Below are 25,859 nucleotides of genomic sequence, written 5' to 3'. Positions count from 1 at the left end.
CTAAGGCTAATAAAAGTTTCCGGTGGCAGGCCTGCGTGCAGGCGCAGTCCCACATGTGGGGCTGCACCGAAGACTGATAATGAACCTACTTTTATGAGTTTTAATTTTCTTGCTGAAATTTACACTTTGAGGTATGGATTAATTTTTCATAAAAGTCTAAACATTACTACAACCACACAAATATTTCCACTATCTGCCATCCATGTCCTGGATACAAAGCACCAAGTAACTGTTTGCAAAGCCCAAAGGCCGAGGCAGCTGGGCTGAGAGACAGAGGAGGAGCTTAGCAACAGCTGTAGCAGGTATGGCTGAAGTTAATTGCTCTGCTTTTGAGGAGTGGGGATGAGAATATTTATGAAGGCTTCTCTCACCAGAGGCGCAGCTGAAGCAGCTGGGCTAAGAGACAGAGGAGGAGCTTAGAGACATCAGTAGCTGGTGTGGCTGAAGTTATTTGCTCTGCTGTTGGCTGTTGAGGGATGGGGATGAGAGTATTTAAGAAGCCTCCTCTCACCAGAGGCTGGGTGAAGCAGCTGGGCTGAGAGACAGAGAAGGAGCTTAGAGACAGGTCAGTGCAAAACAAATTTTTTAAGTTTTGTTTTTCCTCAGTGGCTGGGGAGCAGCAGTTGAGGTTGCTGTGTGTGAGAGTGAATAGGTGCTTGAAGCCTGCTGGAGAAGGGTTTCTGAGTGGTTCTCTTTGTTCTTTTATCTAGCTGTGGCTGAAGTTAATTGCTCTGCTGTTGGGGGTGGGGCTGAGAATATTTAAGAAGGCTCCTCTCGCCAGAGGCCGGGCTGAAGCAGCTGGGCTGTGAGACAGAGGAGGAGCTTAGAGACAGCTGTAGCTGGTGTGGCTGAAGTTAATTGCTCAGCTGTTAAGCTGAGAGTATTTAAGAAGGCTCCTCTCTCCAGAGGCATCAGTCAAAGGGTGAGAGCTAAAGGGCTCCTGCCCTGGGGGCCCTGTAAGCAGCTGACAAGTTTCTACATTTTATATCTTTTGAGTGTTTTTGCTTCTGAAGCAGGGAGTCTTGAGAGGCAGTTTGTCAAGGTACTTATCAGGGAAGTGCAGGAAAGTCACTGAACAACTTCAGCAATGGATCACAGCAGTGTGGCTAGTGAGGGAGCTGAGGCAGTAACATGCAAGATCTGCGGCATGTTTGTATTTTTACCTGAGGGTAACAATAATTACACTTGCAGCAAGTATAAGTTGGTAGCTCTGCTGTATGAGAAGATACAGGGACTTGAGGCATGCTTGTCCACACTCCATTTTATAAAGGAAGGTGAAGAGTTCGTGAACTCATGAAGCACTCTTTAGGGGGCAACCGGAGGAGGAGAGTAAGGATTCTCAACAAATGGAGGTGCAAGCAATACAGGAGGAGGGTGCATGGAAGAATGTGACCCACAGGAACTGAAAAATCAGGGGTCATTCTGATCTTCTGTTGCTCAGCAATCAATTCCAAGATCTCCCCATAGACACTGATTCTGGACCACTGGAACAAAAGCTCCCCCCACCCAAAGCTTGAAAGAAATTTCTCAGGCTCCTGCACATGAGAGGACTCAATCTTCCGCTCCCCAATTTAGAAAGAGGCGTGTTCTGGTGATTGGGGATTCCCTACTGGGAGGGGTAGAGTCTAAAGTGTACCGACCAGACTTGTCATCTTGAGAGGTCTGTTGTCTACCAGGTGCACACATCCATGAAGTGACAGAAAGGTTAGGAAGACTCATCAAGCCCACAGATTATTACCCCTTCTTGCTCATACATGTGGGAACAAATGATACTGGCCAACACAGCCCAGAACATATTAAAAGAGACTATGCAGCTCTGGGTAAGAAGGTGAATGACCTGGGGGTGCAAGTTGTTTTTTTGACAGTTCTTCCTGTCGAAGGTCGTGGCTTAGTAAGGGAAAGAAGAATTTAATGACTGGATGTGTAGTCATGTTCAAGGGTTGACTTAAAGAGATTACTAAACCGGTGCCATGAGTATTGTACTGCAAATGGACTGGTGTAGAACTATGCAAAATCTAAGGTTAAATGGATAATTGGTGGCAACTCACTTGAGCAGGTCAAATATTTTAAATATTTAGGCATTTATTTTCATCATAATGCATCGTGGAAAACCCATTATCAATTTGCAACTAAATCAGCAGAACTTAGCTCATTAGCAATTATTCTTTTCTTTTCTTCAATAGAGGGAATCAATATATTCCTGCTGCCCTTAAGGTCTTTAACGCCAAAGTCAACGCGCAATTACTGTATGGTATTCCTGTCTGGATTAGTGCACTAGGTTATCCACTGGAATGCACCCAAGCCAAATTCCTCAAAAAAATAATGGGTATGCCCTGTTGTGTCCCATATGCCACATTGTACTTGGAAACTGGCCAAATGCTACTTGAAACAAAAGCATGGCTCATGACTGTAAAATTCTGGTTATGCCTCCACTTTAAGGCAGACTGGATGTGTAGATGGTGTCATCAAGAAAGGTTTGGATTTCTGGACCATGGCTTACACTTTCAAGATGAAGTTCTTGTATCAGGAGATGGTTTGCACCTCATGAGGGTAGGAAAAAATGTGTTTGGTGAGAGCCTTGCCAACCTGATAAGGAGGGCTTTAAACTAAATCCTATGGGTGAATGTGACAAGAACTTAAAGCCTAGCATAATGACAATAACTGGAGATGAGAATAAAGATTTGCAGGAACCGTATATACTCGTGTATAAGCCGACCCGCATATAAGCCGAGGTGCCTAATTTCACCCCAAAAATGGGGGAAAATTAGGCACCCGCGTATAAGCCGAGGGTCGGCTTATACAACGGGTCGCCCTCCCGCCCGGCCTCCCGGGCCCTCCAGACCGACCCCAGTGCCACCCCCTCCCAGGCCCTCCAGACCCACCCCGACCCCAGCGCCACCCTGGGGGGGGGAGGGGGAAGAGCCCCTGAACCCCCAACTTACCGGGAGAGGTGGGAGGAGGAGGCCCGCTGATCAGCTGGAGGCGGCAGCGGAGCCCTTCCAGCGCTGGAGCCGGTGGCGGCGGGGCCCTGCCTGCACGCAGGCAGGCCCCGCTGGCCGCTTCCAGGCCGGCCAGAGGGCGCGCAGGCCGGCGGCGGGGCCGGTGGCGGGGCCCTGCCTGAGCGCAGGCAGGCCCCGCTGGCCGCTTCCAGGCTGCCTAGAGGGCGCGCGAGCCGGGGGCGGCGGCGGGGCCCTGCCTGCGAGCAGGCAGGCCCCGCTGGCCGCTTCCAAACCACACAGAAGGCATGGCGGCGGTAAGTTCCTCTTCCCTTCTTTCCCCCTCCCCCTCCCCCCTTCTACCGTACTGACCCGCGTATAAGCCGAGTTTGGTTTTTTCAGCCCTTTTTTTGGGCTGAAAAACTCGGCTTATACACGAGTATATACGGTAAGAAATAATCATAATATTATGGTGGGGGTCTGCCACCAAACCAGGCAGAGGACTTGGATGAGATACTCCTAGACCAGATTACAAAGTTCTCAAAAAGATGGGACATGGTGGTCACGGCAGATTTTAATTTCCTCGATATCTGTTGGAAGTCCAACTCTGCTAAAAATGCAAGATCCAATAAATTCCTGACTTGTCTTGCTGACAAGCAATGGCTCCCCTGCTTACCAGGAGCTGAGTTTGTGGTCCCGCGCAGGGGGCTGGAGGTCCAGCCAGGTCAGCTGTGTCCATTGGGGATGGGGGTACAGGTGAAGGTCGCATGCGGCGGTCCTCCCCACTGGCTCCCGGCAGCTGCGGCATTGTCTGAGGCTGGTTGTGGCAGCAGCAGGCCAGGGGCGGCCGGCCACGGCAGCGGCAGGCTGGGAGCAGCCTGGTTTGCCCTGTGCCTTTACAGAACATTAGGAAATGTGGGCTACCAGCGGGGCGGCCTACTGCGCGCCAGGCCTCAGCACCGCCCACTTTCTGAATGTGCCAGTTGGGGCCCTCAGGGATTTCCCCTCCCTGGCCTGCAGCAACGGACCTGAGGTTTGCACTCAGGCTGCCGGCCGGGCACTTATTGCCGGCCTCTCTATGAGCCCGGTCGGTTCTCCGCTTACTTTGTTCTTCTGATGCACGTGGCTGGAGAGGAAGAGGGGCAGTGTGCGGGTTAGCCTGCATCAACCTTTCCATGTGTCATCAGAGTACAAGGGGAGGGAGAGGGAATTGGTGCCAGCAGCTGGAAGAGGAGCAGCTGATCCATCCGACTTCAGCACATGGCATGGCTTGCACAGGGGCAACGAGAAGGGAGCGGAGCAGAGGGCTTTGCCTTACACACAAGTAAACCCGTGCCTTGCACGCAAGCAGACTCGTGCCTTATCTGAGCCCCTTCCCTCCCCCCCACACATACACTTACAGTTCTCTGGGACCTGGCTGTTGGGTGTGCAGGCTTGGTGGCATGTGGGGATGCTGTTACCTATCTCAGTTTTTCCTGGGCAAAATAAGCACTTCGGGGGTGGGAGTGAGGAGGGAACCCCCCCCCCATCCTTTTGGGAAGGCAACAGCCAAGCAGGAAGGATCAGCTCAACTGCGCGCTATGAGACCATGGGGTTGTAGCTTTCTTCAGAGTTTGTGAGAGGAGGAAAGGAGGAAATTGGAGCTTATACATGAGTAGATACATGGTTACGAGCCTTATCTGCTCTTTCTCTGAGGACCTGAGTGCAGTTGCTCCGGGCTGTGCAGTTTAAAAAATGGGGCTTATGGGTTTGTTTGCTGCCTCTTGTTGTTTTTCCTTGTGGACACAGCACACAAGGCAGGAGTAGAAGCTGGCAGGAACTTCCCTCCCAACCCAGCTGTGTGTATGGGTAGTGCTTTTCCAGAAAGAGCTCAGCTTTTCTTGCGGTTCACTCCCCCCCCTTTCCTGGGATTGGGGGCATTGCTGCAAAGTTTAACACTTTCTTTCCAGAACATCATTGTTGTCCTAGCAGGGAGAGTGTGTTTAGAAGAAGGCTGGGGGGGTTGGATTTAGGTCAGTGTTTAGGTGATTACCGTAAACCACTTTCCTCTGACTAACACGAATTTCTGGAGGGGTGTGGACTGCAGTGGTCCCAGCTCACTTCTTCAGATCAATGTGTATGTAAATAAGAGAGCCATATATGTGACTGTTCCTACTGCCAAGAAGGGCTGCATTTCCTTCCCTGTGTCACCACAGGTGCCGAGAAATTTAGTATAAATTTCTATATCTGGATTGTTTGGGGCAAGATCTTGTCATCAGTTTATCATAATCTGTTACAAACAATTACAGACACTGAAACTATTCAACTTACTATCCTAATGCAGAGCCACTAGGGGTGAGTATATCCCAGCACCCCTATTTGCTATAAAGTATTAGGGGTTTGAAATATCCTGCCAGGCATCTATTACTTTTAAACTTTAAATAAATGGTTATCGATTCTTTTATATGTGGTAATTAATGCAGGATCTTGGCCTCTAAGAGAGTCTAGTCTGCTGTGGCTCAGTGGTAGTGCATCTGCTTGGAATGCAGAGGGTCCCGGGTTTAATCCCTGGCATCTCCAGTTGGGGGGATCAGGAAAGTGGGTGATGTGAGGATCTCTGCCTGAGGACCTGGGGACTGCTGCCGTCTGAGTCTTCAATGATGACTTTGATGGACCAAGGGTTTGATTCAGTACAAGGCGGCTTCAAGTGCTCATTGGTTCATGTGTTTAATATGTTCTGGAGCATACTGTATTATATTTTCCGCCTTTTTAGGGGCAAAACTGTTAGTCAATTTTTGTGCACTGTAAGTGAACACTGGAGATGCTAACTTGGCCTCTATAGGAGCCAGTCCAGCCTTAGAATGGAGGACTGTAGTTTGCAACAACTTGTATTGGGCTTAAGTATCCAGAACAGTGGAGAAAAGCTGGGCAAGTATTCAAATGAAATGATTAATAAATTAATTAATAAATAAGTGGCTAAATTTAGGTTATGCAGCAAGTAAGGGCAATTGGGGAAATTGCCCCACATCTTCTATTGGTGGAAGATCAGTCTAAGTCTAGCACAGGGGTGGGGAACGTCAGGCCCGGGGGCCGTTTAAGTTGCGAAACCATTTGGTTTGGCCCTTCATGGGTCCTGGCAGATCTCTAGCTCAGAAGGATCTAAGACTGGTGATCCGCCCCCTCCCGCAGACAGGAATAGCCTCTATTCAAGGCAGATGTGAGTTTGTTTTGCCAAGAAAAGGAACCTCCCCCCCCTTGCAGAAGAGTTGTTAGCTATGGAGCTGCTAGGACTGCCCAAGAAGCCGTGTTGACCCTTTCCCACCTGGGCCATGGAGAAACGTATTCCCTCTGTACTACAAGAAGGCTGGGGGCGGAAGTGGCGACCATGGAGGGGTTAAAGGAGGCAGGGCCAGAATGCACGTGGGGGGGAGTTCTTAGCCAGTGTGTCCTCATTTCATCCCTGCAGGCGGAGGTAGAAGGAGATGACTGTAGAATCTGGCCCTGACCATGCGAAGCAGGAGCAACTCCGGTGTGCGGCTGGACGGCTACACCCAGCTGGTGCAACAGACCATCCTGTGCCACCATGTGGGCGAGTGCACCACTGGTTGGATGCCTGCCTACTTGCCAACGCGCAAGGGGGGGGGGTCATCTGGGACAGCTGTCTGCTTGGGGCTTGGTCGGCTAATTTTTAAGTTGATAATTCTGTATGGCCCGCGAATGATGTTATAAATATCCAAATGGCCCTTGGCAGAAAAAAGGTTCCCCACCCCTGGTCTAGCATGTATCTACAACTAAACAATGTGGAATATAATGTGTTGGGTAACAGTGCAGTTCAACCAAACTGTGAAATGCGGGTTGGGCATATACTGATCCTCTGAAATGGTAAGTTCTGTCACCTAATAACTGAGTATCTTCCGTGCTTATTAATAAAGATTTCTTCAGCTTTGTCTGTATATGACCAATCAGGAGGACACAAGCTTGGCCGGGATAACTGGGGGGAACAACCTTGGCTGTTTCTGGGTCATTTCATGGAGGGTCATCAATAATAGTGACACTTGCCACACCTTCCCCCCTCCTTCGGAAAGGGGCATGCCACCTTAGGTGACTGGGCAGCTGGATCGACAATTCTTGTATGATTTATACGTCTGCCATTCAAGCTTCCTGAGTGGGAATAGTTTGTGTGAAAAATCATAGCTCCTTCCATGAAAATCTGCTACAACAAATCTGGTTGATATGGGAGCCACTGAACAAGGGGAGCCATTCTTGTTCTCTGGTAGATGCTTCTCTCGGGGTGGGCTGATGCATGGCTGAACACTGAGGCATGAAATGGGATTGGCGGACAGGAGGAGGCCCAGGGGCTTCTTTCTCTTCTGGTCTTTCTTGGCGAGTAATTTGTTTTCACGTACCAGATGGTGGAGAAGCACAGGAGAGTGATGGGGCCTTTTGGAGTCAGGTGCCATCTGATTTAGTCACTGCCTATTGGCTTGCTGCATGAAGAGGACCTGGGACCTGGATTTCCTTCCTATCAATGAATTTTTCAGACATTAACTTGTTTTCTTGCGGCAGATGGAAGAGAGAAGAGCAGGACTGAGGGACTTTGCAGAACCGGGCACCAGTGGATGTTGACAATGCCTGCTGACTTTCTGCTTGTGAAAGTTTGGTTTGCTATCTCGCTGCAGGAGGTTTGGGGCAAGTGGAGGACTGCCTGAGTTCATTTGGGTTAATCTCATTTCACTCACCTGGGCTTCTCCCTTAAGTTCCCAGGTTTTCCCTGAGCCCAGAGGGGGCAGGGAATGCCGGCAATCCTCCTGACAATATAATCAGTATGAGGAGTTGGGCATGGCGCAGCCTCTTACTCAGGGTGTTCATGCCCTATTTGATTAGGACGGGAGCCACCACTGGAGTCACAGACCCGGGTTTATGCTGTTGGCAGGTAGAGGTCCACCATAGGAAAGTGGAGGCCATTAGCAGGTGGTGGTTCATGGCTGGCCAGGCATGCGTTTGGCCCAAAGTGGCCGCATTTAACCTGTCTCTTAGTTTTGGCACGTTGGCAAAATTTGGGGCCTGGACCATGGACACCTAGTCCACCTAGTGTGTGGGATGGGAGCGTATGCAGCTTCTAATGACTGGCAAGCTCCTGGTACCAGAGGGATCATCTCGTGGCCTTTGCTTACATGCCCAGGGTAGTGCCGATCGCCACTCTAGGTCAGGAAGGAATTTTCCTCCGGGCCAGATTGGCCAGGGGTTCCAGAGGTTTTTCGCCTTCCTCTGGGCATAGAGCAGGGGTTCACCAGGTGGAGGTAAGCTCCCAGCATTGGGCAGGGGGCTGGGCCAGGTGGCCCTAGGATTCCTTGTTCTATGCTTGGCTGCTTTGTCACAGCAGCAGGTAGTCTAGACATCAAGTTGGATCTGTTTGGGGGCAGGTGCCTGTGAGCCTGCCTTCACATGTTGATGATTCCTTTAAGGAGTTTTAGGAATTGAGCCATTCATGCTCATGTCTGGATCGGGGGCGGCTGGCTGTTGCTCACCACTGGGTGACCCTGGGCTTGCTACTCTGCGTTCCCCCCCCCGGGCTGTTTGGAGAGGACTGGGCTGGCACTGCCCCCCCGGGGGATGGTGCTACATGGGCCTACAGGTCACCTGTCGTTGGATACATCTCCATGTCGTGCTGGTGCTCCTACCCCCGGTTGAGGAAGACACTTAGGCCTGGACGACTGGATCAAAGTGCAGTGGCTTGGTGTACGTGGGTCCACTGGGGAGTCCACACGTGCAGCACAGAGTGCCGGACATCATCATGGCACAACTAGGTGAAATTGACCTGGGCAAAACAAAAGGCAGTACCTTGCAGACAGCAGCAGTGTGTGATTGGCAAGACTTGGGAGGCGATGGCCAGGGGTGACCATGGTATGGTCGGACATGCTGGAAAGGCGGACCTGGCAAAGGGCAGGGTGCCCAGAAAAGGTTGGCCGTGCCAGGCAGAAGGCGAAGTTTGCAATTGGTAGGGCGGCAGGAGCCCTGGGTGGAGGTTATCCACCTCCTGGACCTGTCGAGTCACTTGGAGGCCTTCATTCGCCCAGACAGTGTGCATCTGTTCTCGTGGGGCATGGATATTTGGTCGTGAGACGTCTGGCATGGATTAAGGGTATGGTTACAGTGTTAGGCATTGGCGGGAGTCATCCGGAAGCTCACACCCTTCCGGCCTGCACTTGTGGCAGTTTTGGGCACGGGGCTGGATCCTGTTTGGGGAAAAGCCGGCCTGTGTACCCCCTTTTCGCATACTGGGGACATCAATAAGGGGTTTTGGGGGAGTCCTGGACATGCCCAGTCGGGGGCTGAGGGGATGGCCTCCTCCCAAGTGGCAGTGGACCACACAGTGGCTGCTGTCCAAGCGGGTTCTGCATACCGCCATCTCAGGCTGTGCCCGGCAGGCGGGCTGGGCACAAAATCCATCAGCTGGCATTCAGGTCACCTGATGTCAGGATCCCGCCCCTGTGTTTGCCAATGCCTAATGCTGTAATCAATAAAGTTGTGGCCTGATTTAAATCCAGCCATGTTGTATTTGTGTTTTTGTGGGGTGCTTTACTTTGCACTTGTTTAGGTTATGGTGCTACGAGTGGGGGGTGGGAATCCCCTGGGATGGCTGGGCCTCTGGGCCCTCTGCTCAGGCTGGGCCTGCAACTTCCTATTCCAGAAAGTGGACAGGGAAACAAGAGAATCTGCTCTCTTAGATTTTATTCTCACCAACAGGGAAGAACTGGCTGTTGAGGTTAAAGTAGTAGGCACCCTGGGTAGTAGTGACCATGTGATCATGGAATTTACCATCTTGGGGAAAGGAAAAAATGTACGAAGTCAGACATATAGGTTGGACTTTAGGAGAGCTAATTTGAAGAAACAAACTTATGCTGGGTAGAATCCCATGGTCAGAAATGCTTAAGGAGAAGGGAGTTCAAGAAGGGTGGGAGTTTCTTAAAAGTGAAATACTGAAGGCGTAATCACAAACCGTTCCTATGAGAAGGAAAAATGGGAGGAGCCTAAACAGGCCAGGGTGGCTCCATAAACAGCTTTTTAAAGAGTTGAGAAATAAAAAAGACTCGTTTAGGAAGTGGAAGGAGGGCCTTATAACCAAAGAGGAATATAAACAAATAACTAGTGCTTGTAGGGAGAGTGTCAGGAAAGTTAAAGCTCAGTATGAGCTTAGGCTAGCAAGAGATGCTAAACACAACAAAAAACTGTTCTTTTCCTATGTACAGAGTAAGAATAAGAACAAGGACAAGATAAGCCCACTGCGGGGACTGGAAAGTGAAATTATAACAGGAGATGAAGAGAGGGCAGAATTCCTCAATTGCTACTTTTCCTCAGTCTTTTCTTGCGAGGGAAGTGGTGCTCAACATGACATAAACAGAACACACAATGAAGAAAGGGATTTGCAGCCGAGGATTGGCATTGGGGTAGTGCACAAACATCTAGTTTCTTTAAATGAAACAAAGTCCTCAGGGCCAGATGAATTGCATCCAAGGGTACTCAAAGAACTTGCAGATGCAATTTCTGAGCCTCTGTCCATTATTTTTGAGAAGTCTTGGAGAACAGGTGAGGTGCCAGAAGATTGGAGGCGGGCAAATGTTGTCCCCATGTTCAAGAAGGGGAAAAAGGAGGATCTGGGTAACTACCAACCCATCAGCTTGACTTCTATACTGGGAAAGGTTTTTGAACAAATAAACCGTCAGTCCTCGAGCAATTAGAAAAGATGATTCTGATTACTAAGAGCTAGCATGGGTTTCTCAAGAACAAGTCATGTCAGACTAATCTTAGCTCCTTTTTGAGAAAGTCACTATCTTGCTGGATCAGGGGAATGCTGTAGACATAGTTTATCTTGATTTCAGTAAGGCTTTTGATAAGGTTCCACATAATATTCTTAAAAAGATTAAAAAGTTCTAAAAAGATAATTGCTAATTTACAAACATTGGTTGATGATCATGTAAATGACCAATAGACAACCAAACGCATTTTGGTCATTGGGGCCTTCTTCAGTGGTCATATATACATTTCCACATTTTAGAAACACATCCTGAAATACATATAATGGTTTGCTGAAAAGTATTTGTCTTCTATATTGTGTGGCCCATTGTCACTTATTGGTGTAGTCTGGAATATTCACCATTTAAATTGGCTCACACTGAAGTCTTGTAATGTATTTCTTATTTCGTCAGGAAGTGTCTATCATCAATCAATGATAAAGAATATGCTTCTTATGTGCTGGAAGTTTTATTTTGCATGAGGAAGAAAAGTTTGAAACTTAGACCCATCCACATTGTGCTGCTCTATTGCACTTCTTTTCCTTAAGAGAAATGAATTTTGGTCATCTCCTACATTGCTGTAGAACAGTTTTACTGGACCCTCTCTCTCCTATTATTGTCAACAACACTTCACATTTGAGAAGCCTATTCTTATATTTCCACTGCTTGCTACTTCTCCTGGCATGTATTTTGCATAGTTCACGATGTACTGACAACTGTTCTCCACCTCCAGAATGACATTAATATGTGGGATGATATTTTTAATGAAAAAAATACAATAAATTATACTAAATTATAGCTTCTGCTGTAGAAGGATTCTGAAAGGTACCAGCAAACATTAAAGATGGCATAACATCAAAAGAAATGTCACAACATGCCAATATAATTGTAATAATTCAAATTATGTTTCACTATATTCATGTTCATATTTTAGACAATTTAAACCTGAAAGTATATTAAAAAGTAAGTAGGATATGGCCAGCATTTTTTGCATTACATTTTATTTAAATATGTGCCAATCTGCTAATATTGTACGTGCTACAGATCAGTGAGAAGTCAAAGGAAACCAAAGGGGCTTGCTGGAGATGTAACGCTGCCTGATCTATTAAACATATCTCCTACCCTTCTTCTAAGAAGCTCGGGGTTGTGTATATGGTTCTCTCGACCTATGGTTAGTTGACTGGGAATGCTCCACTACTCTTGCACAAGCAATTCTTCTCTTTCATTTTTAGAAGTATTTATGGTTAACATTATGCTGTACAGCCATTTTTCACTTACTACAATATGAAACTAGAGTTTCCAGCAACGTTAAAAGTAGACTTACATGCTATGTGTGGGGCTCCTCACATGCCAGCCCAGTCCTCCTGCCTTCTGCTGTCCTGATTGGAGTCGGGCAAACTCCCCCACAGGCCTCAGAGTGGAAAGGAGAGAGGGTCCATCATCCACCTCCTCTTCCTTCCCAGGACTAGCTCATTCCTGCTCTCTCTTGCTCCATGTGCTCAGTCCTTCCTTTCCTCCCCAGCCTACTCTAGGAGCTTCCCTTTTTATGAACCTTGGGCCTACCCTCCCCCACGTCCGGGCCCAACTCAGCCCTGGCTCCACCCCTATGGAGGAAAATGCCAAAAGATGGCAGGTGAGCATCAGGAGCTGGCATCTGCTTTCTTTATGTACTTTTACAGTGACCGACAATATTTTTTAACCTTTCTGCTTAAAACGCTGCTTTTTGTCATCCTCTCTTGTGGTACATTGTCTCTTTTCCCAAAGTAAGTTACCTTTGCAGAAAACTGCTCCATCACTGCAATCTTTGAAAACAGTTCAATTTAAAAAATAGAACGTGTGTGTGTAATTGCATTTGATGAATCAATCATTCAACAGTTGAGATACATGTCTTCACACTGGCCATCCATGGTAGAAGTACTTTAATTACTACTACTATTTACTACTATTTAAGGAGTTCCAAGTGTGTAGGTCTGTCATTCCTCTGAAAATGTCATCTGGCTCAGAGCACCAGCTGTGGGTCTGAAAAATTCCTTCTCTGGGACTTGTCTCCAATTAGTGACTGGCTGGGAGTGCGCCTGATCCCTTGCACAGATCCAACTGGAAGGGGAAAATGAAGTTGCCCAGGAACACAGGAGAATCACAGATAAACAAGACACCTGCTGCTGCTGATGGTAAACACCTGAACACGAAAAACAAAATGGATGGGGATGAAGGTGTTTCATAATGCTTAATAATGCCAGATTTGTGTTTATCATTCCGGAAATCATGGTAACAACACCAAACAACCATTTTTGTATATATTTTCAGTTCAGGAATTTCATGATGCACAGCCCTAATGGTAACCATATTTAACTCTGAAATGGAAAGGAAGGGGTGGGGAATGCTCATGGAAGAGAGAGGAGCACATGGAGGTTCCTGATCTCCTGATCATGATTCAATAGTATGTATTAGAAGACATAGGCTGCAATTCTAAGCACACATACTAAGGAGTGAGTCCCACTGAAAAATCATGAAGTGCTTAGGATTGCAGTGATACTATCCAAATTATCCATAGTCGTTGCCCTTGTAACCACTTGTTCTGACAATAAAATGTCCAGCAATGTTAATTTCTAGTTATTCAATTCAAATTTATATACAGTCAAAGACTAATAAACTCTGATATAATACTGAAAAAAGGAAATGTGTTATTAAAAACAGATTTTAGATCATTCAAATAAAGGAAACTGGTCATATATCACTAATTCCACTAAAAAACTACATTAAAGAGTTGAGAGGGTTATCAAAGAAGTATAACCACACTGACCGCCTTGGCTGGCTCCAATTACTGTAGCCAGCATTCTGAAGTTCGCTTTCTTCTCCTTCTCCTTCTTCCCGTTCAGGTAGTTCTGGGATTTCTCTGCTAACAAACAAGAGCTTTTTAAGAATCTTATTGACGCCACCTCTACTTATTCCACAGTATGAATGCAATGTCAGAATGTATTCCACATAAAACCTAAGAGCCCTTCCCCCGAACTAGAAGTTTGGATTGCAAAATGAATACCTTTCAATGACCTCAGACATTGATTTCTGAATTCATGTGGACTATGTATCAAATTATACCATTTAAAATATTACATAAAATGATAAACCAAAAAGTAACCATAATCATAGAGTACTGGAGTATTTTTTATATATATATATTGTTTTTCAAATGAATAAACAAAACATACAAACATACACATCAGTTTCTTACATTGTACTGGAACATACTCTATAGTTTCAATTCGATTATACATTCTTTGGATTATTATGTTTTCATATTTTGCAAAAGATTTTTTACATAAATTCTTACATTCTGTTATTTTTATTAATTAACAACTATATAATCAAAGAATACTTTCCATTTATCATAAAACTCAGAGGTTGATCTATTGTGCACTAAAGATGTTAGTTTAGTCATAGTTGCATATTCTGCTACTTTATTTGCCCATTCAGCTGCATCTGAATAATCTTATGCTTTCCACTTTCTTGTGTAATACACTCTTGCTGCTCTCTCCACATACTTAAATAGTTCATTATGTATTTTTGGTATGTTATCTGGCAGAATATTTTGCATCTATGTTTTGGAACTAACTTAATTTTCAATATTTTTGCATTTCAACATGAATCATTTTCCAATTTTTTCTTGCTTTTTTACAAGTCCATCACATATGGTAGAATGTTGCATCTACACTTAGACACTTCCAATCAAAGCCTTTACAAGCCTTTGCAATATCTTTAGGTGATATATACCATCTAAAATACATTTTACACCAGTTTTCTCTCAGCATTTGACACACTGTAAACTTAATTTCATTTGACTATAATTCCTCCCACTGAGTCATATCCGTAACTGCTCCAAGATTTTCCATCCACTTTATCATACAGTCCTTTACATGTTCTGTTTCTGTTTCCTATTGTAGCAACAGTTTATAGATTTTCCCTAAAAGATGTCCAAAATCTCTCATTATTTAACGCTCAAAGGTTTTTCATCTTAAAGGTTCACCTTTTTTAATTGTTCTTTCATTATTGAGACCATTTGATGATAGCCTTTTCCTTCATCCTTAATTTTTTGCCAAGTTTTTATCTTGTCCATGATATTCTCAAAGGTTATATACTCTGTTTCTCTTTGTATAACATTATCACAGTATGCATCCACTGGGAATGTCAATGGTGAAATTGGGGGACCGATCCTATTTCTACACTGGAACCTTATTCTAAGTAGTCCATCTCTCATAATATGTTCCCCATCTTGCTTTTGGATTGTTTTTAAAGATTTCTTAAGCCACAAATAGTTGTTAATTCCATCTACAATATCAATTCCATTTTCACATTTCTACGTTTTGGATCTGTAATCCAATCTGCTATCCATGTCAATACTTCTGCTTGACGATATAATTTGATATTTGGAATCACCAGCCCTCCTCTTGTTTTCTCATCTAGTAATATCTTTAACCTTACTCTTGGTCTTTTCCCACTCCACATGAAGTTGTTTATTGTTCTTTGCCATGTTTTCAGAGCTTTTTGCTCTATAAAATTTGTAACATTGGAAATAGAAAAACCAGTCTTGGCAATGCATTCATTTTGATTGTAGATATTTTTCCCAACCAGGAAATTTTTAACTTTTTCCATCTTTGTATTATCTTCTTCAATGTCTCTCCAGATATAGTTATCCTTAAACAGTGCCATTTTGCCCTGTTGTAACTACACAGTCTGTTATTTTTTTCTATCGCCACTTCATCCTCTTTAGTTGCTGTTAAAAACATTATCTTTGTCTTCTTTTTATTCAATATATATTTCCCAAATTTTCCATAACTATTTATTTGCTCCATTGTATATTTTAAAGAATTAATCGGTTGCATTACTGTTATTAAAACATCATCCGCGTAACTTTTCATTTTGTATTTTTCTTTATACCAGATATGCTTATATCTTGTCTGATTTTTATAGCTAATATTTCTATTGCTAATATAAATACGATTGGCGATATTGGACACCTTTGTTGTGTTCCTTTTGCTATTTCAGTTTTTCCAATTAAGGATCCATTTATTAATATTCTAGCATGCTGCTTTGCATAAATGCTTTGCATCCAATTCAAAAATTCTGTTCAGTCCATATTTTGCAGAACCTTCAAAATACCCAAGACACATTGTCAAAAGCTTTCTCTACATCCAAAAACATAAATGCAGTTTTTTCTCTATTTCTCTTAGAGAAATTACATTAAATAAATTTAAATAAATCGCATTAAATAAAAATATGATTATTTTTCATATATCTTCTTGGTACAAATCCTGTTTAAACCTCATGTATTTCATCTCCTCCTCACCAGATGATGAATGCAAATCGGCTGGGCTGGGAGACAGAGGAAGAGCTGCTGGCAAGGTGAGGTAAGTGTTGATTTTTGCCTTTCCTAAAACTGATGGGGAGCATTAACTGAGGTTGCTGTGAGAGGACTGTGTTTGAGGGAGAGTGGGTGCTTGTAGCCTGATCGTAGTCTTCTAAACAGGGTTTTTTGATTGGTTCTGGGTGGAGCTTATGTGTGAGAGGCGGGGACTGTGAGCATTTAAATTGCTAATGCTCCTCCTCGCCAGAGGCTGAATGTAAATCAACTGGGCTAGGTTGGAAGATAGAGGGAGAGCTGCTGGAAAGGTGAGGCGAGTACTGATTTTTGCCTTTCCTAAAACTACTGGGGAGCATTAACTGAGGTTAACAGCGAAATGGCCAAGTTTGCAGATGACACCAAATTATTTAGGGTGGTTAAAACAAAAATGGACTGTGAAGAGCTCCAAAAGGATCTCTTCAAACTGGACGAATGGACATTAAAATGACAAATGAGATTCAATGTGAGCAAGTGTAAAATTATGCATATTGGGGCAAAAAATCCCAACTTCACATATACATTGATAGGATCTGTGCTGGCAGCAGTAGACCAAGAAAGGGATCTTGGGGTGGTGGTGGCTAGCTTGATGAAGATGTCAACCCAGTGTGTGACTGCTATGAAAAAGGCAAATCCCATGCTGGCCATTATTAGACGACGAATAGAGAATAAAACTGCTGCTATCATACTGCCCTTGCACAAATCTGTAGTGAGACCACACTTGGAACACTGTGTACAGTTCTGGTCACCACACCTAAAAAAGGATATTGCAGAGCTTGAGAAGGTGCAGAAAAGAGCAACCAAAATGATCAAGGAACTAGAGCAACTGCCCCATGAGGAGCAGTTAAAACACTTAGGGCTGTTTAGCTTGGAAAGGATGTGGTTAAGGGGACACATGACAGAGGTATATAAAATTATGCATGGTATGGAGAGAGTAGACAAGGAGAAGCTTTTCTCCCTCTCTCCTAATACTAGAAGATGGGGTCATCTGCTGAAGCTGGAGGGTGAGAGATCCAAAACAGATAAAAGGGAGTATTTGTTCACACAACACATAGTTAAATTGTGGAACTCCCTGCCCCAGGATGTGATGATGGCTGCCAACTTGGAAGACTTTAAGAGGGGAGCAGACATGTTCATGGAGGAGAGGGGTATTCATGGCTACTAGTAAAAATGGATACTAGTCATGATGCATACCTGTTCTCTCCAGGATTAGAGGAGCATGCCTATTATATTAGGTGCTTTGGAACACAGGCAGGACAATGCTGCTGCAGTTGTCTTGTTTGTGGGCTTCCTAGAGGCACCTAGTTGGCCACTGTGTGAACAGACTGCTGGACTTGATGAAACCTTGGTCTGATCCAGCATGGCCTTTCTTATGTTCTAAGGATCATTTCCTTCTTTATGTATTAAAGTTATGTTCGCTTCTTGCAAAGTGGGTGGTATTATTGTTCTCTCTTGAATTTCTTTCATTCCTCTTTGTAGCGGAATTGTTAATATCTCTTCAAAGCATTTATAATAAGTTGCCATTAAACTGTCTGGTCCAGGTGCTTTGTCCTTCTTAAGTTTTTTTTAAATGGCAGAATTGATTTCTTTCATTGGTATTGCTCAATTTAAAATATTTTTGTGTTCAGATGAAAAAAAATTAATTAGTATTTCTGCTAAATATTTCTCCATCCCTTTAGAATTTATATTCTTTTAATAGAGATTCATTAAAAATTTCTTATTTGCTGTCTTACTTCTTATTCCTCATAGACAACCTAATTTTCCTTCTTAATTCCAGGTATGCTTCTTTTTTCATTTTCTTTTCTCAAGCAGTATGCTAAATATCGTCCAGGTTTATTTGCTCATTCAGAATGTCTTTGTTTTTAAAAACCTATTTGTTTTCTGTGTTTCTTTTCAATAAATCCAGTTGACTGTTTCTTTCCTTCAATTTTTTTTAACTTCTGGTAGTTTTGTGCTCCTGTTCCACAATTTTTAATTTCTCTGTTATTTACTTTATCGCTTGTTTCTTTTTGTAACAGCTATTGCCAGTAAAGTTCCTCTAACAAAGGCTTTACTTGCTTCCCATGTTCTTGTTGCTATAATCTCATTTGTGTTCTTTAGACTAAAATATTTTTGTTTTATCTCATCTTGTAGCAGTAATGCATCATCTCCATCTTTTCTCCTCATTTTTTAAACATTTCTACAGGGATATGATCTGCCATGGTTTTTGGTTATATTTCTGCTGTTTCTACATTTATCATTGTCTTTGATATCCAGCTCATATCTATTCTTGAATATGATTGATGTCTGTCAAAAAAGTTTGTATATTTTTTCTCATCTGGGTGTAACACTCTCCAAATATATGTTAAGTTTATTTTCGCTGGGAATGCATAATTGATCACGAGGTACTCCTGGAATTTCTTTGGGGCAAAAAGCCCCTGCGCATAGTGTTTTGAGAATTCGACTGCAAATACTGTGCAGAGCAGCAGGTCCAGCAGACACAGGCCATGCATAAAAGGCCTAAGTGTCTAGATGATGTTTTCCAAAAGAATTTGCAAACCAGGGTAGCTGGGATACAAGCACATGCACATTTACCATGCATCAGCAGAAAGCGTATGAGCACAGGAGCAACATATTCTTCTGGTGGCAACTGCTCATACCTTAAGGGGCGCTGATCCCCACCTGTGGGGGAGGCTTCAGAGGGCACTTGGAGCATCTGCTGAAAAGCCCCACCCCACCCCATCCATGTCCAAAACACCTCCCATAGAATTTTGAAGCCTAGCTACTGAACATACACAGAAGCATTGAAAATAGAATATGCAATTAGAAAACAACTGATTTCCTAACGCAGACCCACTACTCCAACATGAGAATTCAGCCAAGAGACACACCAGTCACCAGTTTGAAAATGAACACATGTCAAAATAACCAGCAAACACATAACCTTAGTTTTAGAAGTAGTCATTAAGTGAATTGGTGTCTGTTCTGCAAAATAAATACTCAGTTCTAGTTACTGTGATTTGCTTGTTAAGCATTAAAATCAAAGCACCCTAGGTCACTTTTTAATTGTTAACATTTCAGTATTATTTGTATTAATATAGAGACTAGAAGAGAGCCTGTGCTGTGTAGTTAAGATGTCAGATTAGGATCTGGGAAACCCAGGTTCAAATCCTCACTCGTGCCATGGACGCTTGCTGGGTGACTTTGGACCAGTCACCTACTTTCAGCTCTAACGCTGGCTTGTATTCGGATGGGAGACTTCCAAGGAAAATCAAGATTGTGATGCAGAGGTAGGCAATGGCAAACCACCTCTGAATGTCTCCTACCTTGAAAACTCTATGGGGTCACCATTAGTTAGCTGTGACTTGACAGGGGGAAAAATAGAGACGAGGCTTAATGCCTAGTCATTACAAATGGGAAAAATAATGTTGAAATGTTCAAAATAAAAAAAATGTTCTAGGATGCTTTGATTTTTGGATACCACACATCTCTTGCAATTATATCACCCTGTCTTCACCCTAATGAGTAATCTGGTAAGAACACAACAAAATAAATAATTCTAACCTCTAAATCAGTTTCTAACAAATACTTTTGTAAGATCCAACAGAAACACATTATCTACTTTCCATATGCCTTTTTTTGCTAATTATCATTGCTAAAAACAGGAAATCTGGGTGAAAACCAGATATTAACAAATGGATGCTTGTGGAGCTATCATTACAAGTGGTCACAATGACATGCAGAAGTCAGTGGCTTGGGCCCAATGGAGGATTTCACCTATTTCCCCTCCTTTTGCAGACCTCTGACTCCCCCTCATGTGGTTCCTCTATCCATCAGAAGCAGCATTGGTGGGGGCAGCAGGAGGAGGTGAGGAAGTTGTGCTCTGTAGACAGAAATCCCTTCCATTTGTGGAAACTACAGGTGGATCCCAGCCACTGGATGCTACAAGCTGATATAAATTAGAGTTAGCCAAGCAGCAGGCGCCTTACCAGAGGCAGTAATGACAATCAGCTCTATGTCTTGGAATTCTATGTGCTTCAACAACTGAAATTGCAAATTAAATTTGTTGGAACTGAAAGAACTATACTACAGGAAGTATCTGCTAATATAACCTTGATATGTATTTGTCTTTCTGTCTCTTTGAATGGGATGTAGATGAACAGAATAAATACAATGTGGGCTGAACTCATTATAATAACAGAACAGAAAATTACCTGACAGTGTGAGAAGGAAAAATGTCTAGTTGTAATATCCTTTCTGGCTGCTCCCCTAAGCTGGCCTGGTACTCTTCTAATTGCTCTGCTGGAACATACGTAATGCTGCAACACAAAGCATAACATGTAATTAAGATGCTGCAGGTGTCTGGGAGAAAGGTTCAGCAATCAACTGAGGTCTGACGTTTGTGATCAATAACCCAGTTCAGCCAAAATGGTTTGTTTTTTAAGCAAACAAGATTCTCTTTGAACTCAAGGAGAATACGAAAAAATCCAGACTATTTATTTAAATTCTAGGGCTTAATTGGATTGTATACTGGACTGTATTAATTGGAAGACACAGCAAAAATTAACATTTAGAGTGTGAGAAAAGAAATTCTACATGGGTCTAGTTAACTTGCATGAATTTCTTCTCCCACATGTAAGTCCCCATGATTTAAACTATTCTGAGCTCCCAATGCCATTTTTCTCAGGTTAGATTGTTTGGCACCTGATGTAGGGCTTTCTCAACAGTGGCCCCACAACTTTAGAATAACTTCTCTAAGGAAGTGCATGAGGTTCATGCTTGATGCTTTTCGATTAAAGCCTTCACATTATCTAATGTCTTTGACAGTTAATGCTACTGGATTTCACTGTCGTTTTAATATTTTGAAATATTTTAACTGGATCTGGTCTTTGTTTTTTGGATCATTTGGAAAGGAAATTTATAGTTGTGAAAAATAATGCCTTTCTTATGTCACAAGATCAGCCCTGTTGGATCAGACCAATGGTTCATCTAGTCCAGCATCTTGTTTCACCATGTGGTCAACCAATTGCTCTCGGAAGCCTACAAGTAGTGCACAGAGACCAAAGCTTCCCACCCATTGTTCCCTCTATAATCCTGGTATTCAGAGGGTTACTGCCTGTGAATATGAAGGTTCCATTTAGTAATCATGCCCCTGATGAATTTATTCTCATTGAATTTTATCCTCAATTAATCCCCCTTTGAAGCCATCTAAATTAGCTGCCAATACTACATCCTGTGGCAGGGAATTCCATAAATAATTGCTCATTGAGTGAAGAAGTATTTCCTGAATCTGCTGCTCACTAACCTCACCCCTTCCCCGGTTCTCATATTCTGACAATGGAAGAAAATGATCTCTCTCTTTTTTCTACCCCATTGCAGACTTTGATCAGCCTCTATGTCTCCTTTGGCCCATGGTCAAACCACTGGTGCTTGTATCAACTGAACTGCAGTGAAATTATGCACAACATGTGCAAAATATTATTTGCAGCTAAAATGTAGTTTTTGTCCTTAAGGGGCTTATGTAGGAGACTGAAGCAATAATTAATAAGACAAGTGGGATGGTAATAGATATGGAGAGAAAAGAGCCCTTATAACATATGCAATGCAATGAAAACACATAATTGAAAGACAAAGTAAAGTGGAAGTAACTATAATCTTGTTTTGCTTTTAAGGAGGGAAAGTTGCATCATAGTGACAAAATAATCAAACAATTACTGCTTTAATCAAACCAAAATTGATTGCCTTTTGGTAGCCAAGGTATAGGAAGTCATTAGTAGAAGAATAATTTCCAAGCTCTGCTCACAACCTGAGTTCAATCCCAACAAAAGTTGGTTTCAGGTAGCCGGCTCAAGGTTGACTCAGCCTTCCATCTTTCCGAGGTTGGTAAAATGAGTACCCAGCTCACTGGGGGGTAAAGGGAAGATGACTGGGGAAGGCAATGGCAAACCACCCCGTAAAACAAAGTCTGCCTAGTAAAAGTCGGGATGTGACGTTGCCCCATGGGTCAGTAATGACCCAGTGCTTGCACAGGGGACCTTTACCTTTTTAGCTTCCTGGGGCAGTTGTCACAAATTCTAAATCATTGACTAAACCAGAAGACAGCAGCAGAATGGGCCAGCTGCTCAGAATCGCAGGGTATTTGCTTGGTGGAAAAGAATTTAGAAGAAGGATCTGGTAAAAGGGCAAAAAAGTTCCTGCCCCATGCACTTTGTATTTCCCCAGCTGCTGTGACAGAATGCAAACCTAAATCTGAGAAGGACTGGACTATTTGAATGTCAGCCCTGCACTCAAAAAGCTTTGATGTAAAGCTAGATTCATATTCGGCACAAAACAAAGTCACAAGATGGCTGTAAATGTGATGCAGCATGCAAAACAAGTGGAATGTCAGTTGCATGCATGATTTGAGTGATACAAGAAACCTGCCGCACATACTGAGACAGGAAATGTATCAGATAAGGCAATGTGTGATCACATTCAGGACAAATTACAGCACAGCCCATAAGCTTAATAAATAAATAGACTTTTTTTTTGGGGGGGGGAGGTTATACAGTGAAGGAAATAAAACATTAGTGCAACAAAAAATATGACCGTGAGATTAATCCAGATATCAGTACATCTATGATTATATCAGTGCCTATAATCTTAGGAAAGAGTGTTTGGGTGGAATACATGAAATCAGCATATGTCAGGTGCAAGTATCCTTACTAGTGTGCAGTGAACAATACATGCCCAGTATAAGGCATATTATAAATCATACTGAGTACATTAATATAGTGATTCCCAATCTGTGATATATTAATATACATTAATATAGTGATTCCCAATCATATTAGATGCACTCTGTATTCAATGGACTAGAAAAGGACCCATGATGGAAAGGGAGATCTCATAAACTATCAGTGTACAACTCCTAAAAATCACCTTATACCTTTAAAGACAAATTCCATCCAACACTATGTGATTTGGATAGAGGAGAAGAAGAGTTGGTTTTTATATGCTGACTTTCTCTACCACTTAAGGAAGAATCAAACCAGTTTACAATCCCCTTCCCCTCTCCACAACAGACACCCTGTGAGGTATGTGGGGCTGAGAGAGCTCTAAGAGAGCTGTGGCTAGCCCAAGGTCACCCAGCTGACTTCATGTGGAGTTGGGAAACCAACCTGGTTCACCAGATTAATGTCCACCACTCATGTGGAGGAGTGGGGAATCAAACCTGGTTCTCCAGATCAGAGACCATCGCTCTTAACCACAACACCACTGCTATCTTTGTTAAATGTCTCCAAGACACTACCGGAACATTGTAATGTTTAATTTAATTGGGTAATGAATCAGCTAATCAATTATGTTAATGCACTTTAAATGGCTGCAAGCATCTGTGAGCATGATGTATGGTATATGATATATAGCACTGTACCTATATCTGGATATATCCCGGCTATTTTGAATGTTATGGAAAGCATAAATGATTTAACAGACAAGTTGGAACACAGAGCTATAATAAGCTTTTGAATCACCAATACTCACACATAAAAGGGGGCCTGATCATCAGCAGGTGTTGGAGAAGATCTAGAATGTGAAGCATACGACGCAGCATCTTTTTACAATGGTGTTAACAAATGTCAGTGACTTGTGCTGAATGTGAGATGTGTGCACACATAGTTTAAAGTGTGCATTCCCTATTTTCTTCCTTCTTTCTCCACTCTTCACCTCCATTCTATTTTCACCTCCTCCCAACCCCAGAAAGCATCTGCTCTTTATTGGAGTGTATAGCAGTGATTATTAACAAGCATGAAAAATAGAACTGCAATCAATCTTTTATTCCTTGATCAGAGATTCATCTCCACATGTTCGGTTAAGGCAGGTGAATTCTGAAACAGCTCAGTAATTATCTGGCAGATGTTACAAACAGCTGTTGCTGCTACTGTTAAAAGCAAAACCCTGGATGTTATTCTTATAGAAATGTAAGGTGGTTTGAGAAGTGATGCTACATATTGTGTTGAGGCCACACATATGCTTAGGAAAAAATGTGTGTAGATAAGATAATGAAACCTATAAATGAAAGTGAGGTTGCTCTTGATAGGCTGGAATCCTAAATAGACTTCCCAGAAGTAAACCACCATGTGGGTCTTAACTGGGAGCACTTGAGCAATCTACCTGTTTGTAAATGTTTGTCAGGCTGACTCAACTCAGAAGACAATAGGCATGCAATTTAAACAAGTGGTGATCTACCCCTGGATTTAACAGTTGTAGATTAAACCTGTTAATTATGAAAGATATCAAATAAATCAAATTCTTCCTTCCCTGAAATTAAGGGGAACTTATGGAATACAATGAAATGTATTAAATACACCTCTTCTTTGGAATCCTGATTTATACTAAAACAATAATTCATTTGCAAATGCCAACAGAAAAATGTTTGTAGCAATATGGTTTTAATTGACAATTCTCTTATGTACCCATTTTAAACAACTGTTTTCCTGATGTTTAATCAAAGATGTACTGAACATTATCCTTAATATCATGTGTCATACTTTCTGTATTCAACCACTTTTACAGAAATATTTACACTTTTACCACAGAGATATTCCTCAAAATCAATTATCATTGGTAAGGAAAAATCAGCCATGAAAATGTCAGCTAGGCTTGTTAGTTGATCTGTCTGACAAGAAGTTTTCAGTCACATGATGTGTACATGGAGGGTACAATACAGAGATTCCTGCTGCAACAGGAACACAGCAAATGAGCACTTCTGTCATCTTACTGGGGCACCCAGTGACTGAGGCCTCACATGTGCACACACTAGGCTTTTCAGGGCAAGAATAAGTTGCATGCGCTTGGGCTGCTCACTGCCTCATGTGAGGAATGGAAGCCATGAACTGAAGCATCTGGCAACTAGAAATGTGGTAGACTGGACTCCATCACCTCCCGCCACTTGCCATTCAGTGAAAGCAGCTTGTACGCCTGATACCATCACTGATCAGAAAGAGAGGGAAGGAGATCAGTAGACCAAATCTAGTCCCTCCTCTCCTATCACTTGCCACTCCCTCTGCACTCTGCATAGGATCATGATTGCACTCATGGTGGGTATTTATTCTGATTGTGTTCCACAACTGGTTGCAAACATTTGTTCTTGACTAAATATTCAATACAAACAGTGCAACGATGAAGAGAAAACAAATTATTTTTCCCAAAACAGAACACTCAATCATTTCAGTGGACAGGCGGTTCTATGAATCTTTCACGAGCTACAACGTGCATGTCTCAGAGACTGCTTTTCCCATACGAGTAATCCATTTTTTAAAATAATCAGAGAATAAGCCACTTGAACTACCTTTTTTGTGTATGTTAGTCTTGTAAATTAAACAAGGGTGAAAGGCAAGGCAGTCCTTCAGCTGTGGTCCTGGCATTGTGGAATCAGGTGAAAAAATGAAATTTCTTTTTTTTAAAAAGGCACTGAGGGTTCAGTAAAATTGTGAATAATTTTAAATGATCGTTTAAAATGTTTAGATTTTACTTAAACATTTTATGTGTTCTTTTGGGAAGATTGTGTGCAAACTTTATGAACTGTCTGGTTTTTTTTGAAAAAGGTAACACCTATAAAAATAAAATACGCTGGGGAAACTGGAAGCTGCACCCTGGAAATGACAAGGTGACCCTTACAAGTGGGTGGATTCCATACTGAGCCAAGACTCAGTGATAAAGCATTTGCTTTACATGCAGAAGATCCCAGGCCCAGTCCCCAGCATCTCCAGCTAAAACAATCAGGTAGTAATGGGA

General features: G+C 43.0%; 1 protein-coding gene across 1 annotated transcript in view; it reads right to left on the bottom strand.

Moving 5' to 3' along the window:
- LOC130476168 (multiple PDZ domain protein-like) overlaps positions 1–25,859 on the bottom strand; it is a 195,463-nt gene that overhangs the window by 54,660 nt on the left and 114,944 nt on the right. The window contains exons 22-23 of the mRNA XM_056848044.1: positions 20,297–20,401; positions 13,512–13,607 (exon numbers count right to left, since the gene is read on the bottom strand). Of these exons, the coding sequence (XP_056704022.1) occupies positions 13,512–13,607; positions 20,297–20,401 (201 nt within the window). The remainder of the gene's footprint in view (positions 1–13,511; positions 13,608–20,296; positions 20,402–25,859) is intronic.

The sequence above is a fragment of the Euleptes europaea genome, chromosome 4 (genome assembly GCF_029931775.1).
Source record: "Euleptes europaea isolate rEulEur1 chromosome 4, rEulEur1.hap1, whole genome shotgun sequence".
NCBI classification, from domain to species: domain Eukaryota; kingdom Metazoa; phylum Chordata; class Lepidosauria; order Squamata; family Sphaerodactylidae; genus Euleptes; species Euleptes europaea.
The sequence above is the reverse complement of the archived record's forward strand: the minus strand, read 5'-3'. Positions and strand labels throughout refer to the sequence as shown.